The following is a 13,400-nucleotide window of genomic DNA, read 5'->3' on the forward strand; positions in this document are numbered from 1 at the left end:
AAACGAAAAAAATGGTGTACCAGTAAAGTCTACAAATTGAGTAAAAGCAAAGTTGTAGCTCATGAAAAATACGTTCTTATTCGTCTAATCCCAAATCGAATAATTCAACGCGAAATCACCGAAGAAAGAAGCGTTTTTCGGGAAAACCTTATTAACATTTTTAAAGTATCGAAAAAAAGCTTATTATTTGTTTTTTACAAAAGTTTACAGCATCAAAAATAAACGGGTTATACTGAAAAAAAACTGGCCCCTTTTTTTTGGTAAAAAAAATCGTGAAAACCTCCCTCTATTTAGCACCCTAAATGAAATTAATCGTTTGGCTTTACCATCTATTTTAACTGTATGTGTATTGTTTATATAAATATGATCTGTAAGTTTGATTGGTTTGAAGTGCTTATTTTTTAAAACATTTGGTTTTATAATAAAAAAAAAAAATTTCTAAAAATTTTTGAAAACTTTCATTTTTTCAAAATAACTTAAAAAGTATTAATGATAAGAAAAATCTTAAAGAGTAAAAAAATGTAGGTTTTGCTATTATAAATATGATAGTTTCATTTTGTTTCTCCGTAAGACAAAAATTGGCTCTTCAAAATTTGCATACACTCGTGATTAGTGACCCATTCAAGCTTCTCAATTATAACCCTTTCAAAAATAAACACTTTAAACCGGTGAGACTGACAGGTCAAATAAAAAATAGATAGGTAAGTAAATTGTTTGTAAAGCGGTAGCGATTAATTTCATTAGGGGAGCTAAACACGGCGAGATTTTCATGATTTTTTACAAAAAAAAAGAGGGCCAAATTTATTTTGAGCGTAACTCGCTTATTTTTAATGCTAAAACTTTTGTTAACAATTAAAACAAAGCTTTTTATAAACACTTTAAAAAAGTTTAAATGGGTTTTTCCCGAAAAGTGCTTAATTTTTCGGTGATTTCACCTTGAAATATTCGATTTGGAATTAGACGAATAAGAACGTATTTTTCATGAGCTACAACTTTGTTTTTATTTGATTGATAGACTTTACTGATACACCATTTTTTTGGTGTTTTATAAGCTACACTTTTGCTAAGAATATTTTTTTCGATAAAATATTTGCTTTTTGAGTTATTTTCGAAAAACCGTCTGAAAACGTAGTTTTTTTGTCGAAAAATCAACATTTTCAATGGCAAATAACTCGAAAAGTATTGACCTAAGTTAAAAATCTTTATAGAACAAAAGTTGCTTAAAATCAGTCAATTCATCCATTTCCGGTCTTGAACCTATGTTGTAATATGTATGTAATCTTGAACCTATGTTTTTTCACCCCCGAGAAAGGGTGAATGTCACCCCCCAAGTAAAAGCAACCAACGGCACAATTTCAACTTTGAAATGAAGGGTAAGTAGAACCTAAATCCAAATTTTCATGCAATTCGGAGTTGCCCCTGAAAACACAGTATCGCCGGATTTCCCGTTCATTTACTGGGCTAACTGTTTTGTTCGTTTTCCGCGGTTTTTCTTCGCTTCTACCACAGATCGACATCGTTATTTTAACATTCTATAAATAAATGCAACATTTCATAAGAAAATTACTTTGGTACGGCCATATCCGAAGAATGAACTAGACAAAAAGCCGATGAAAACTTTAAAATTGAAACCAAACATAAGGTGGAAAAAATAGGAACGTCCAAGATTACAATGAAACGGACAAATAAAAACAGCAATGGAAAAAAGAGAACTAACTGAAGAAGATATATCTAGCAAGAATAAATCGCGATTGGAATGTGGTAAAAGAAAACAATAAAAACAAAACTGTGTAAAGTCACGGATAAGTAATTAAGTAGATTATTAGTAGTAATTGTACAAGAGCTCTAAAATTATCGAATTTTTCCCGAGTGACACTTTGACAGTTTTAATTTCACGACCCGAATGGGAGTGAAATTATGTCAGTGTCACGAGGGCAACAATTCGATAATAATTTTAGAGATCGAGTGCAATTGGTTTAGATTATTTCACGAATAAAACTGTTCAAAACCAAAATTTTATTGTAATTTATTTATGTAAGTACAAATTAGTACAATTAAACACACAGTTGTTATAAATGTTTGACGGTTGAAAGTCATCACTTTTATAATTTTTAAAACATTGTCATTAACGTCACTGAATGTATTTTTTCGTAGCAACGAAGGGCATCTGACGTAATATACTTGAAGACGGGATATTATCAAAAATTATCGGGTATAATATCACAAGAGAGTGAGAATAAATTGAAAATAATGCGACAGTTTTTCGAAAATTTGTTGTCTGTCAGTTTAATTTTTATTTCTGTAGCTTTCTATTGGTGATATGAAATAATCAATATTATGGTTGTATGTTATTTGTTTCGTAAACTTTTTGCTTTAGGCAGCCCCATAAAAAAATCCAACATTGCTAAATCGGGTGATCGTGGCGGAAAAAATATCGGTCCACATCGTCATATCCATCGCTCTGTATCTCCATTGTAGAGTAATAATTGGAAAATATTTTAAAAAGTACTATTTTGAGTTGAGTTTTATTTGATAAATGTATAGTATGCTATTATTGAACCTAAATGTCCATTTAATATTAAACATTTTTTTATTAAATCATATACATATAAGAGTCTTTAAAAAAAATACCTTTCAATACCGTTGGAGCCTTTATAATGACTTCGATAAAATCCTCGGAGCTTTCCAAACAACCTTCCTTCGAACTTGAGGAACACATAGTACACACCCGGTATAATTTTTCTCTTAGTCGTAATCACCAGCACCTGGAACTGCGATTTTTCCTTCACGTTCAATATTGGAAACGACACATGATCGCTGGTTTCGATAGAAACGTCCGATATCACTAACCCGTCACTATGAAGGATAATATCTTTCCTGTAATTATTAATATTAACAGTGATATTCACGGAACCCCTGTACAAACCCGTTAATAAGTTGGGCAGTAGAGTTAGGTCGTACAATATGGGTTCGGTATCGTTTGGTAGCCTCCAGTAGGTTTCTTGTGGTATAGGAACAGTGTCACTTATGGGTAGTTTTTTCTGACTCTCACACGCGTTATGCAGAATATATCCGACAAATACTAGCACAGCGAATAAACATACACAAAGTATTAACAAAAACACACAACACGTTAACAAACGGGCCACTGTTTTGTTCGTTTTCCGCGGTTTTTCTTCGCTTGCACCACAAATCGACATTGTTATTTTTACATACTATAAATTCACAAAAACTGCATATAGTGCAGCCCCACGATAAAAAACGATAAAAGAGTTATAATTTATTTTTAGATTTTAATTATGCCGTATGTATATACAGTGCTAGTCAAAAGTCCGTACCCCCCCTCGTATCTTTTGAACGTTTATACCTATCATAGTGAAATTTGGAGGAATGAAAGAAACGGACGTAAGCTTCTTAACTAGTCATGACAGGTGACGTAATAGTGACAGGTGACGTTACAGAGCCACTGTGACCGATAATTTTAAATGGGACCTTATGGCAAATGATACCTAGTTTGAAAGGTATTCAAAATACCTATTCAGTCATACTAATTTTTTTGGGTTTTAGTTGATTTTGATTTTGGTGAATAAATTAAATAAATATAATATTGTAGTTTTGCATTTAATTAATAAAAATTCAAATGTCCGCCTATTTTTTGTCAAAAAAATTGACGTTTTTCAATTCTCTAGTAGTTTTTAGGTCAACGTCAACCTTTTTGACAAGTAATTATCTGCGGAATTTTGAATTTTTATTAGTTAAATGCGAAACTACAATTTTATATTTATTTCATTTATTTATCAAAATTAGCTAGAACTCAAACAAAATTAGTATGACTGAATAGGTATTTTCAATACCTTTCAAACGAGGTATCACTTGCCATAAGGTCCCATTTAAAATTATCTGTCACAGTGGCGCTGTAAAGTCATCTGTCATAATTACGTCACCTGTCATGACTAGTTAAAAAGCTTATGTCCGTTTATTTCCTCCCTTCAAATTTCACTATTATAGGTATAACCGTTCAAAAGATACGAGGGGGGTACGGACTTTTGACTAGCACTGTATAGGAGTTTATATTAACTTATTTCAGAAATGTAAAATTTGTATGTAAAATGTAAAATACCTGGCGTCAGCCGGTAAAATAAATTAAGATTATGTATGTATGTATATAATTTCACAAAAAATGGCGACAAAAGTTTATGATAAAATTACAGGGGAAAAGCGCTGCTAAATGTTGTGTACAAAATACTTGCAGTAAATATAAAAGATGAGATATCACAAAAAACAGGTAATGATAAAAGAGAATATCAATGTGGATTCAGAAGAGGACGCAGCACAGTAGATCAAATTTCCTGCTTCGCGAAATACAAGCAGAAAGCTACGAATATTGGAAATCGACAGTGGCCCTTTTCGTCGATTTTAAATAAGATTTTGACAGAGTAAAACAGAAACAAATATACAAGGCACTACGTGAAAAGTAAACTAGTGAAAAATTAGCAAGAATGGCAAAAGTGACTTACTCAGAAAACCAGAGAATAGGGTTAAAATAAATGGAAAAGAAACAGTTAAATTTGAAGGCAGTGAGGGGTGCGACAAGGGGAACCACTGCTATCAGTGGTTCAGTATCCTTCTTGAAATAATTGTCGTCAAAAAAGCCAGAATTAACATAACAGGACTTGTATATAGACGAAAAAACCATTGCCTAGCATTCGATGACGACATAGTACTAAAAACCACTAGGAAACAAGAATTAAAGAGATATTAAAAAAACTAGAACCGAAAGCGAGACAGAAAGGGATATACATAAAAGAAGCAAAGACCAAATATATGAAATGGACAGAACCAAAATACTTACAAGGAAAAATACTAGATTTGTCGAACTTACAAGGTTAATACGTGATAATAATCACAGTAAAAAAATATATAAATTCGAAGAAGCAGAAAGAGTCCAATATCTAGGAACAACTTTCACCAGGAGACCAAATATGAAGAAGGAAATTCAAGTAAGCGTTGTATCTTTACCCTAAACAGATTATTAAGAACTAAAACATATCTAGAAGAGCAAAGATAGGAATATGTAAGACAGTGATGAGACCTATAGCATTATATGTCAATGAAACATAAACAATGAACAAATCCGGAAAAGTGATGCTACTCTGGGAAAAAAGTTCTCAGGAAAATTTTTGCAGGAAAGCCAAGAAAGGGAACGTGGATAAAAAGACCAAATATAGAACTAGAGAAAAAATATAGAACAGAACCGAATATGGTAGGGATCCAAATATTGAGATAGTTGGGACATAGCCAAATGATGCCAAAATCGAGACTAATCAAAATAATATTAACGGGACGAATAGGAGAAAAGAAGAACTATACGCCGAAAACCTGGTGGAGGAAAGTTGTGGAAAAAGACATAGAACGTAAAATCCCAAATTGGAAAAATAATGCAGCAAATAGGAAAGAATGGAAAATAATAGTAAATCAAGCCACGGGTCTTCTAGGCCTGAAGAGCTAAATTTATTTATTAAATATTATATATTAAATATTATTTCTAAATAAATTTGTTATACCTAAGCGTTTTTAGCAAGTCTTATTTACCCTCTTTCAGGGCCATGACCGATTATCGTGAGTTGGCTATCAATTTGGCTATACATACTAATCTTATTGACAGCAGCTCAGAAAAGGGGTGCAGAGTAGCATATCTTTGGTGATATAATTTACGGCATTAATTTTGCTTTAAATTCTCAATATTGCGGTTTGCATTCGTTTCGTAAACTTTCTGTTTTAGGCAGCTCCATAAAAGAAAATCCATATCTGCTAAATCAGGTGATCGGAGTGGATAAAATATCATCCACTTCGTCCTATCCATCGCTCTGTACCTTTATTGTCGAGTAATAATTGAAAAATATTCTAAAAATACTATTTTGAGTTAAACTTTATTTGATAAACGATATTAACCAAATATTATGATAATATTGAACATAAATGTCTATTTAATATTACATATCTATTAAATCATATAAGGTTTAAAAAATACCTTTCAATGCCATTGGAGCCTTTATAATGACTTCGATAAAATCCTCGCAGTTTCCCAAACAACCTTCCTTCGAACTTGAGAAACACATAGTACACACCTGGTATAATTTTCCTCTTAGTCGTAATCACCAGCACCTGGAACTGTGCTTTTTCCTTCACGTTCAATATTGGAAACGACACATGATCGCTGGTTTCGATAGAAACGTCCGATATCACTAATCCGTCACTATGAAGGATAATATCCTTCCTGTAATTATTAATATTAACAGTGATATTAACAGAACCCCTGTACAAACCCGTAAATAAGTTGGGGAGTAGAGTTAGGTCGTACAATATGGGTTCAGTATCATTTGGTAGCCTCCAGTAGGTTTCTTGTGGTAGAGGGACACTGTCGCTTATGGGTAGTTTTTTCTGACTTTCACACGCGTTATACAGAATATATTTACCGACGAATACTAGAACAGCGAATAAACATACGCAAAGTATCAACAAAAACACACAACATGTCAACAAACAGGCCACTGTTTTGTTCGTTTTCCGCGGTTTTTCTTCACTTGCACCACAGATCGACATAGTTATTTTGACATTCTATAAACGAATGCAACATTTCACTGCTCGTTGGTATCGCTAGCTCTCACGTGGATTTAATACTATTTGATAGAGAGGTGGAACGTTCTGCTAATGTTTAGGCACGTTTCACCTTTCGAAGACAATTCGAATTGTTTATAATATCAATACAATAGATTTGCAATTGACGAATAACGGTACCGTAATAGTCTCAGCGATGAAAAGATCTCGACGAAATATTGGTAAGTGTGCCAATGTCTTCGAGATGTTAAAAAGAGGTAATATTATATAAAATATATAATATAAAACACCGTGGTGTGACTGCTTACACATGTTTTAATGAATGGATGGGAAAAGAAAAATATTTTTGAAGTGTGTAAAATATTTAATTCCTAGCTGAATGCTTTCGGCTCAAAAAGGCACCTTCAGAGCTATAGACAAAAGTTTAAAGTACCACTAGACAGGGAAATCCCATTTTGAATTGAAAACATTTTTGAATTGATAAAAATTTCTTATAAAGTTACAAAACTTGGTTGAAAACATTGTTTAGATAAAATTAAAAACGTGCAGAACGGCACATTGGGACTTCACAAAAAACACAATAAAAAATTTGATCATGGTAAGGTTTAAAAACGGACCATCTGAAGTGGAGGCGTCTGGCAGAACATCGAAATTATAAATGTAATAGTATATTAAGTATGGAGAACGGTAAGGGTTTTATACCGATCGAAGACAATTGTTGTCTGAGATCGGTTACCCTTAACGTTCGACATGCTTATAACGTTTTTTGCACGATTGATACCATTATAAATTATAAAATTAAACATTTTCGTCATATTGACTAGTTTCATTCATTTTATCAAGATAGATACTTTGGTTGTTAGGTAGTAACTAGGGTGCATAACAACAACGGAGAATTGAGTTTTTATTTAGTTGTCAATAATTTTAAGTACAATTTTGATTATTATAAATTAAAATATGAGCGAAAGTGAATTTGAAGAAATGAACGGGCTTGGGAAGAAGGGTGTTCCGCAATTATTCCCGAAAAATCCAAAATCCGTTATCAAAATACCTACCAAAGTATTAAAAAATGGTACGAAGGCAAGAATTTAAGAATCAAAGAAAAGACTCTATTGGCATATTTCGTTCAAAGACATATGCAGTTGAAAGCTCCTGGAAGCCTCTGGGCAGAATATTCAATGATTAAATCCACGGTTTTTCTTTATGATGGCATTGATATTTCCAAGTTTTCAACTTTGATCGCGTATTTGAAGAGAAAAAATGTTGGCTATAGGCCTAAGAAGTTTCAATATTAATAAATAATTCCTTAGTTTTCTTTATTCTTTCAAAAAATAAATTAAAATTAAGAGATTTTTTAACTCGACGGTAAGTGAATTACTTACCGTCGAGTTGGAGTACTTACCGTCGAGTTGGATTACTTACCGTCGAGTTTCTAGTAAATGTCACCTACTGACGTAAAATCTGTCACGGTAAACAGTCAAAAATGATCAATCGTGCAAAAAATATATTATATATGAATGTACAAAGATGCTTTTATGTGTTTTTAACAAATTTTTAATGTTTATTCAGTACTATTTTCCAAATTAAAAAATTGGTTTCGATAGTGTTTTGCAATTATGTTTTGTGCCAATTTTTATTTACCTCAATATTAGAGAAAAAACATTTAAAAAAAATTGTTTATAAAATCTTAATGAATATTTATCGGAAAAAGGGTCATGCAGATATTATTTTTATATGCTACCTAACATTTAAAAAAACCATTAAAATTGGTCCATTATTAATATAATATAATATAAATAAATATAACGGAGATCTTGCAAATTTTTCTGACAATGCGGATTTGAAGTCTTGTGTTCCACTTTTGAATGCTTGTATCTACTTCTCCCACCACTTTTCAAGCCAAAAGTTTTCATTTAACCTCTCTACGAAAATCATTATATATTCTACAATTTTTACTATACGTATAAATGGCACAATAGTATAAGTAGTATAGCCTAAGAGCTGTGAGACATTTTTGAGTAGGTATTTTAGGCAACCTGAAATTTTTTCAGGTGACTCTTCCATGATAGCCTAATACAAAAATGCCGGTCTGGCTGGAGGGTAGCGGTTATTTTCCCCAAAAATACCCCCAAAGTTAAAAAAAGGGTAAACGTTGTTATTACAAAAAATATCATTGACGTGACTTAAAGTAAATTTAACTATTCAAATATAAAGAAAATAAACAGGCCAGGCGATTTGAGGGCGATTTTAACTCTGCAAGATACTGGCATGGGCGCCCCAGGATTATTTTCAGGGGGTGCATCTGAACTTCAGAAGATTTCATCTGAATCGGTACATACTATTAACGAGTATAAAATATACAACTATACATGCATAGCTATGATGTACATTCCTTCCGGACAGGGAGGTGCAATTGTTATTTTGACAGGGTATTTTTTAATACTAAAAATAAATATTCTAAAAAGACAGGTTTTTGGTGAAATTTTTCAACTGCTAGGTGATTAAACAAATTACGCGAGCATGTAAATGAAAAGCACTATAGGTAAGCAGCAGTGTGAGAAAGAGCGTATACCGATAGCTGTTTGCGTCCTATATTGTAGCTGAGCGAGTCCGTTCGCTCGAGAAAAATCACGCGACCTGGCGATACCCATGTTGTTGTGCCTCGAAACGTTAGAGTAATTATTATATATTATAGTTTTTTAAGTAACTTTTTATTAATTAAAGGAAAATAATACGTACTATACAATAGATTTTGCAAATATGGCAAAAAAAAACAAATTTATTATTATAAATATATAGGTAGAGAAGCAGAAAACTATAAACTAAATTAATTATGTGTCCGAATCTTGTACTACTTCTTCAAACTCCTCATCTAAGCTTGAATATTCATTATCTTCTTCTTCGTCAGACTCCTCTCGAGACTCAGATTCCTCTTCTACATGATCTGTAATATATATTTAGAATATATATTTAGAATTAATTAAAAATTAATTAGTGATTAATTAATTGAGTTGCTACGTATTCTCTCTCCTTTTATACGAAGTCGAAGCCTGGACAATCACGGGCGCATCTGAAAAAAGGCTTGAAATTGTTGAGATATGGTGTTATCGAATAATATAAAAAATATCATGGACACAACACGTAACAAACACAGAAACATTAAGAAAGATGAAAAAGGAAAAATAAATACTCAACACTATGAAGAAAAGGAAAATGAGCTACTTTGGTCATATACTAAGAAATAAAAAACGTGATGTGATTGGTTATATAAGGAAAAGTGTTAGAAAAAAGAGAACCGGGAAGACGATGCATATCCTGGTTGAAAATTTTAAAGTAGTGGTGTGTTAAAAACAACAATAGAACTCTTCAGAATCGCTGCAGAGAGAATAAAATGGGCCGTGATGATCGCCAGTGGCATGAAAGGATGAGGCACACGAAGAAGCAGAAAATTGAGTTAACTAAAAAAAAGATTTCAGTTATAAAAAGAACATGTATGTAAGCTTACCCTCAGCAATATACCTGAAATTCTCTTTGGTTCGCTGATGAACTATAGCAATCATAAACTGATTGAGGCAAACAATCTCGTACATAAAGACGGCTCTAATTCCGTATGTAGCTTCGTTATATTTATGTATATTTTAAAATTTCCAGTACCATACTCAATAAAAATCTCTAGATCGTCACTTTAGAGATTATCCATGTTTCCAAGCTCAATTATCAAAACATCTGTATCCGAAGTTTTAATAAGAATATTGGTCTTTGCTAATGTATTAAGCTTACATACGTGATGAACTATCTTCGTGTCGGCTTCTTTGTGATTTTCGCAGGTCATGTTATCGTCGATCGACATTTCTATACCATCAGTATTTACAACATACGAATCACATAAATCATAATTTAAATTTATTAATAAATTACCAATAAAAGGCACCATCTCCTCTGTAGACCAATGTTCAATTAAAAATTTAACTACTTAAATTTAATATTTTTTAATTCCTTGGCAAAATCTGTTAGTATCCATCCATTTCCGTTAGATGTTGAAGAATTACCTATAGCCCTTTTCATTCACATGCACGCGTTATTTGTTTCACCTGGCAGTTAGAAAATTACACCAAAAAGAACCTGTCTTTTTTAGAATATTTATTTTTAATATTAAAAAATACCCTGTAAAAATAACAATTGCACCTCCCTGTCCGGAAGAAATGTACATAGCTATGCATGTGTATAGTTGTATATTTTATACTCGTTAATAGTATGTACAGATCCAGATGAAATCTTCTGAAGTTCAGTTCAGATGCACCCCCTGGAAATAATCCTGGGGCGCCCATGCAAGTATCTTGCAGAGTTAAAATCGTCCTCAAATCGCCTGGCCTGTTTATTTTCTTCATATTTAAATATTTAAATTTAGTTTAAAGTCACGCCAATGATATTTTTTGTAATATCAATGTTTACCCTTTTTTTTAACTTTGGGGGGGATTTTTGGGGAAAATAACCGCTACCCTCCAGCCAGACCGGCATTTTTGTATTAGGCTATCATGGAAGAGTCACCTGAAAAAATTTCAGGTTGCCTAAAATACCTACTCAAAAATGTCTCACAGCTCTCGGACCAGTAGGGTTCATAGATGTACATACTCACGCATTTTTAAATGTTAATATTGATATATGGGCCATTCCACGAACATACGCCTGTTTTGGATTACTTCGACAACGAATATTTTACTGTGCAAAATAAGAAGAACGAAAGTAAATTGCAAATTACATTGTTGTTTATTGTAATAATTATTAGCGCCATTTACTTTCGTACTTCTTATGTTGCATAGTAAAATATTACAGGCGAACAGGCGTATGTTCGTGGAATGGCCATTATAAACAAATTAGGTACGAATTTTTAAAGACTATCTCTGCAAAAAATGGCCCTAAAAAACCTTTTTTTATTCAAACGTGTGAAAAATTGTCAGGAACACGAATATCGAAACGGCATTTCAAAATTTTTAAATTCCCGCCATGTTATTAAAAAAACAAGTTATAAACAAATTATAACCATTTTCAAATGCCATATTGAAGAGGAGTTTTATTGAAATTTTCATTTCTCAATGCATTTGTAGAAAATTTATATAAAAACAAAAAAAATGATATACATACTATGGGCAACAACCGCGATTTTGCAATTGAAAAGGTAGTAATATTTAAAAAACAAATTAAATATCTCGTAAACTATTAAATACTCTTCAACCAAATTTTTTTTGTTCATGTTGGTAAGATTACGCAAGTTTTTCTGCAAAATAAAATATTTATAGTGCTTATTTATAATTTAAATAATAATTTTTGGCAAAAATTTTTTCAAGTTTTATTTATAATTATTTAAATAAATTAACGGTCAAATATAATTTACCAAGTCTTAAATGAAAGCTTTTATATTTAACTTTGCAAAAAAAATCGTAAAGGCCTTCAATAAAAACATACATTACCGCAGCAGTTAAAAAGTAAATTGTGTGCAAAATAACCCAGTTTTGATTATTTAAACAATGATTCCGTTATATAGAAAATATATTATATATCTTTTTTTTTACCTAAACTTTGATATAAAATTTGTTCCGGTCTGTACTGAATTACATTTTGATTTACGTGTATTGTAATTTTATTTGATCAGACTATAAATACAATAGATTTGCAATTGACGAATAACGGTACCATAATAGTCTCAGCGATGAAACGATCTCGTCGAAATATTGGTAAGTGTGCCAATGTCTTCGAGATGTTAAAAAAATAAAATATTCGTGATGTGACTGCTTACACATGTTTTAATGTTAAATAAAACTTGATTAACATACCTATTAGTACTTCATTCACAGTTAACAAAGACAATATGTTAACTGTATAAAATTTTACGATATTCTTTTTCTCATGATCATCTTTCAGTGCGTCACAGTTTTTCGATTTCTCTCTAACGCATTAAATTGTATGTGACAGAAAAAAAGGCACGTCTGTGAATACTTTGGTAATTATTCTAGTTTGGTGATTATTCTAGTTGTCGATAGATGGCGCCATAATCAAAAAAGAATTATTTATTAAATAAAATAATACTATTATCAATATAATCTGTACAATTTATAAGACTATACAAATGAAAGAAAATACCATTTTATAAATGCAATAGACACAATTGATTTGGTTTTATTCCAAATTGAAAATAAAATTTGACAACTGTCAGATTTAACTAAAATGCCACGTTAGAATAAATGTCATAAATGTGTATTATCACGGACTTACCTTTTTTTCTATAATTTGTGACGCACTGAAAAATGTTCATGAAAAGGAGAATACCAATCGTTACAGTGTCAATAAAAAAAAATGTTTTGATTTTCAGTACCCAAAAATGTCTTCAATGTTATTTAAATTTTTGTATGCTACTAATATAACTATTTTACGATATGCAGACGAGAATAACAAAGGCTTAAAATGCATTTAACAGTTTAAATAAAATTTGGCAAACAAAGAAATATCGGAGACAACAAAAATTAAAATCTTTAATAGCTGCTATCAAACGTATACTACTTTATGGGGCGGAAACTTAGAAAGAGGGCGAAATTACAACTAAATAACTACAAAAACAAATATTTAAGAAAAATCCTGAAGATATACTTGCCCAACAGAATAACAAATACAAAACTATGGGAACGAACAAAACAAATTAACATATCTACGACAGTCATGGAAAAAACGGAAATGGATTGGCCATACTTTGAGGAAAGATCAAAACAACATAGTGAGACAAGCACTTG

The 13,400-nt window shown here is 31.6% G+C and overlaps 1 protein-coding gene across 5 annotated transcripts in view; it reads right to left on the minus strand.

Moving 5' to 3' along the window:
• Positions 1–13,400, minus strand: part of LOC114345387 (glutamyl aminopeptidase) — an 83,073-nt gene that overhangs the window by 38,434 nt on the left and 31,239 nt on the right. The window contains exon 1 of one of the 5 annotated variants that reach the window (XM_028296209.2): positions 6,032–6,619. The exons of the other annotated variants lie outside the window; for them this stretch is intronic. Coding sequence (XP_028152010.2) covers positions 6,032–6,603 — 572 coding nt within the window. The 5' untranslated portion in view covers positions 6,604–6,619. Of the gene's footprint in view, positions 1–6,031; positions 6,620–13,400 lie in introns of those variants that run through there. 5 annotated transcript variants of the gene reach the window in all.

Source organism: Diabrotica virgifera, chromosome 2 (genome assembly GCF_917563875.1).
Source record: "Diabrotica virgifera virgifera chromosome 2, PGI_DIABVI_V3a".
NCBI classification, from domain to species: domain Eukaryota; kingdom Metazoa; phylum Arthropoda; class Insecta; order Coleoptera; family Chrysomelidae; genus Diabrotica; species Diabrotica virgifera.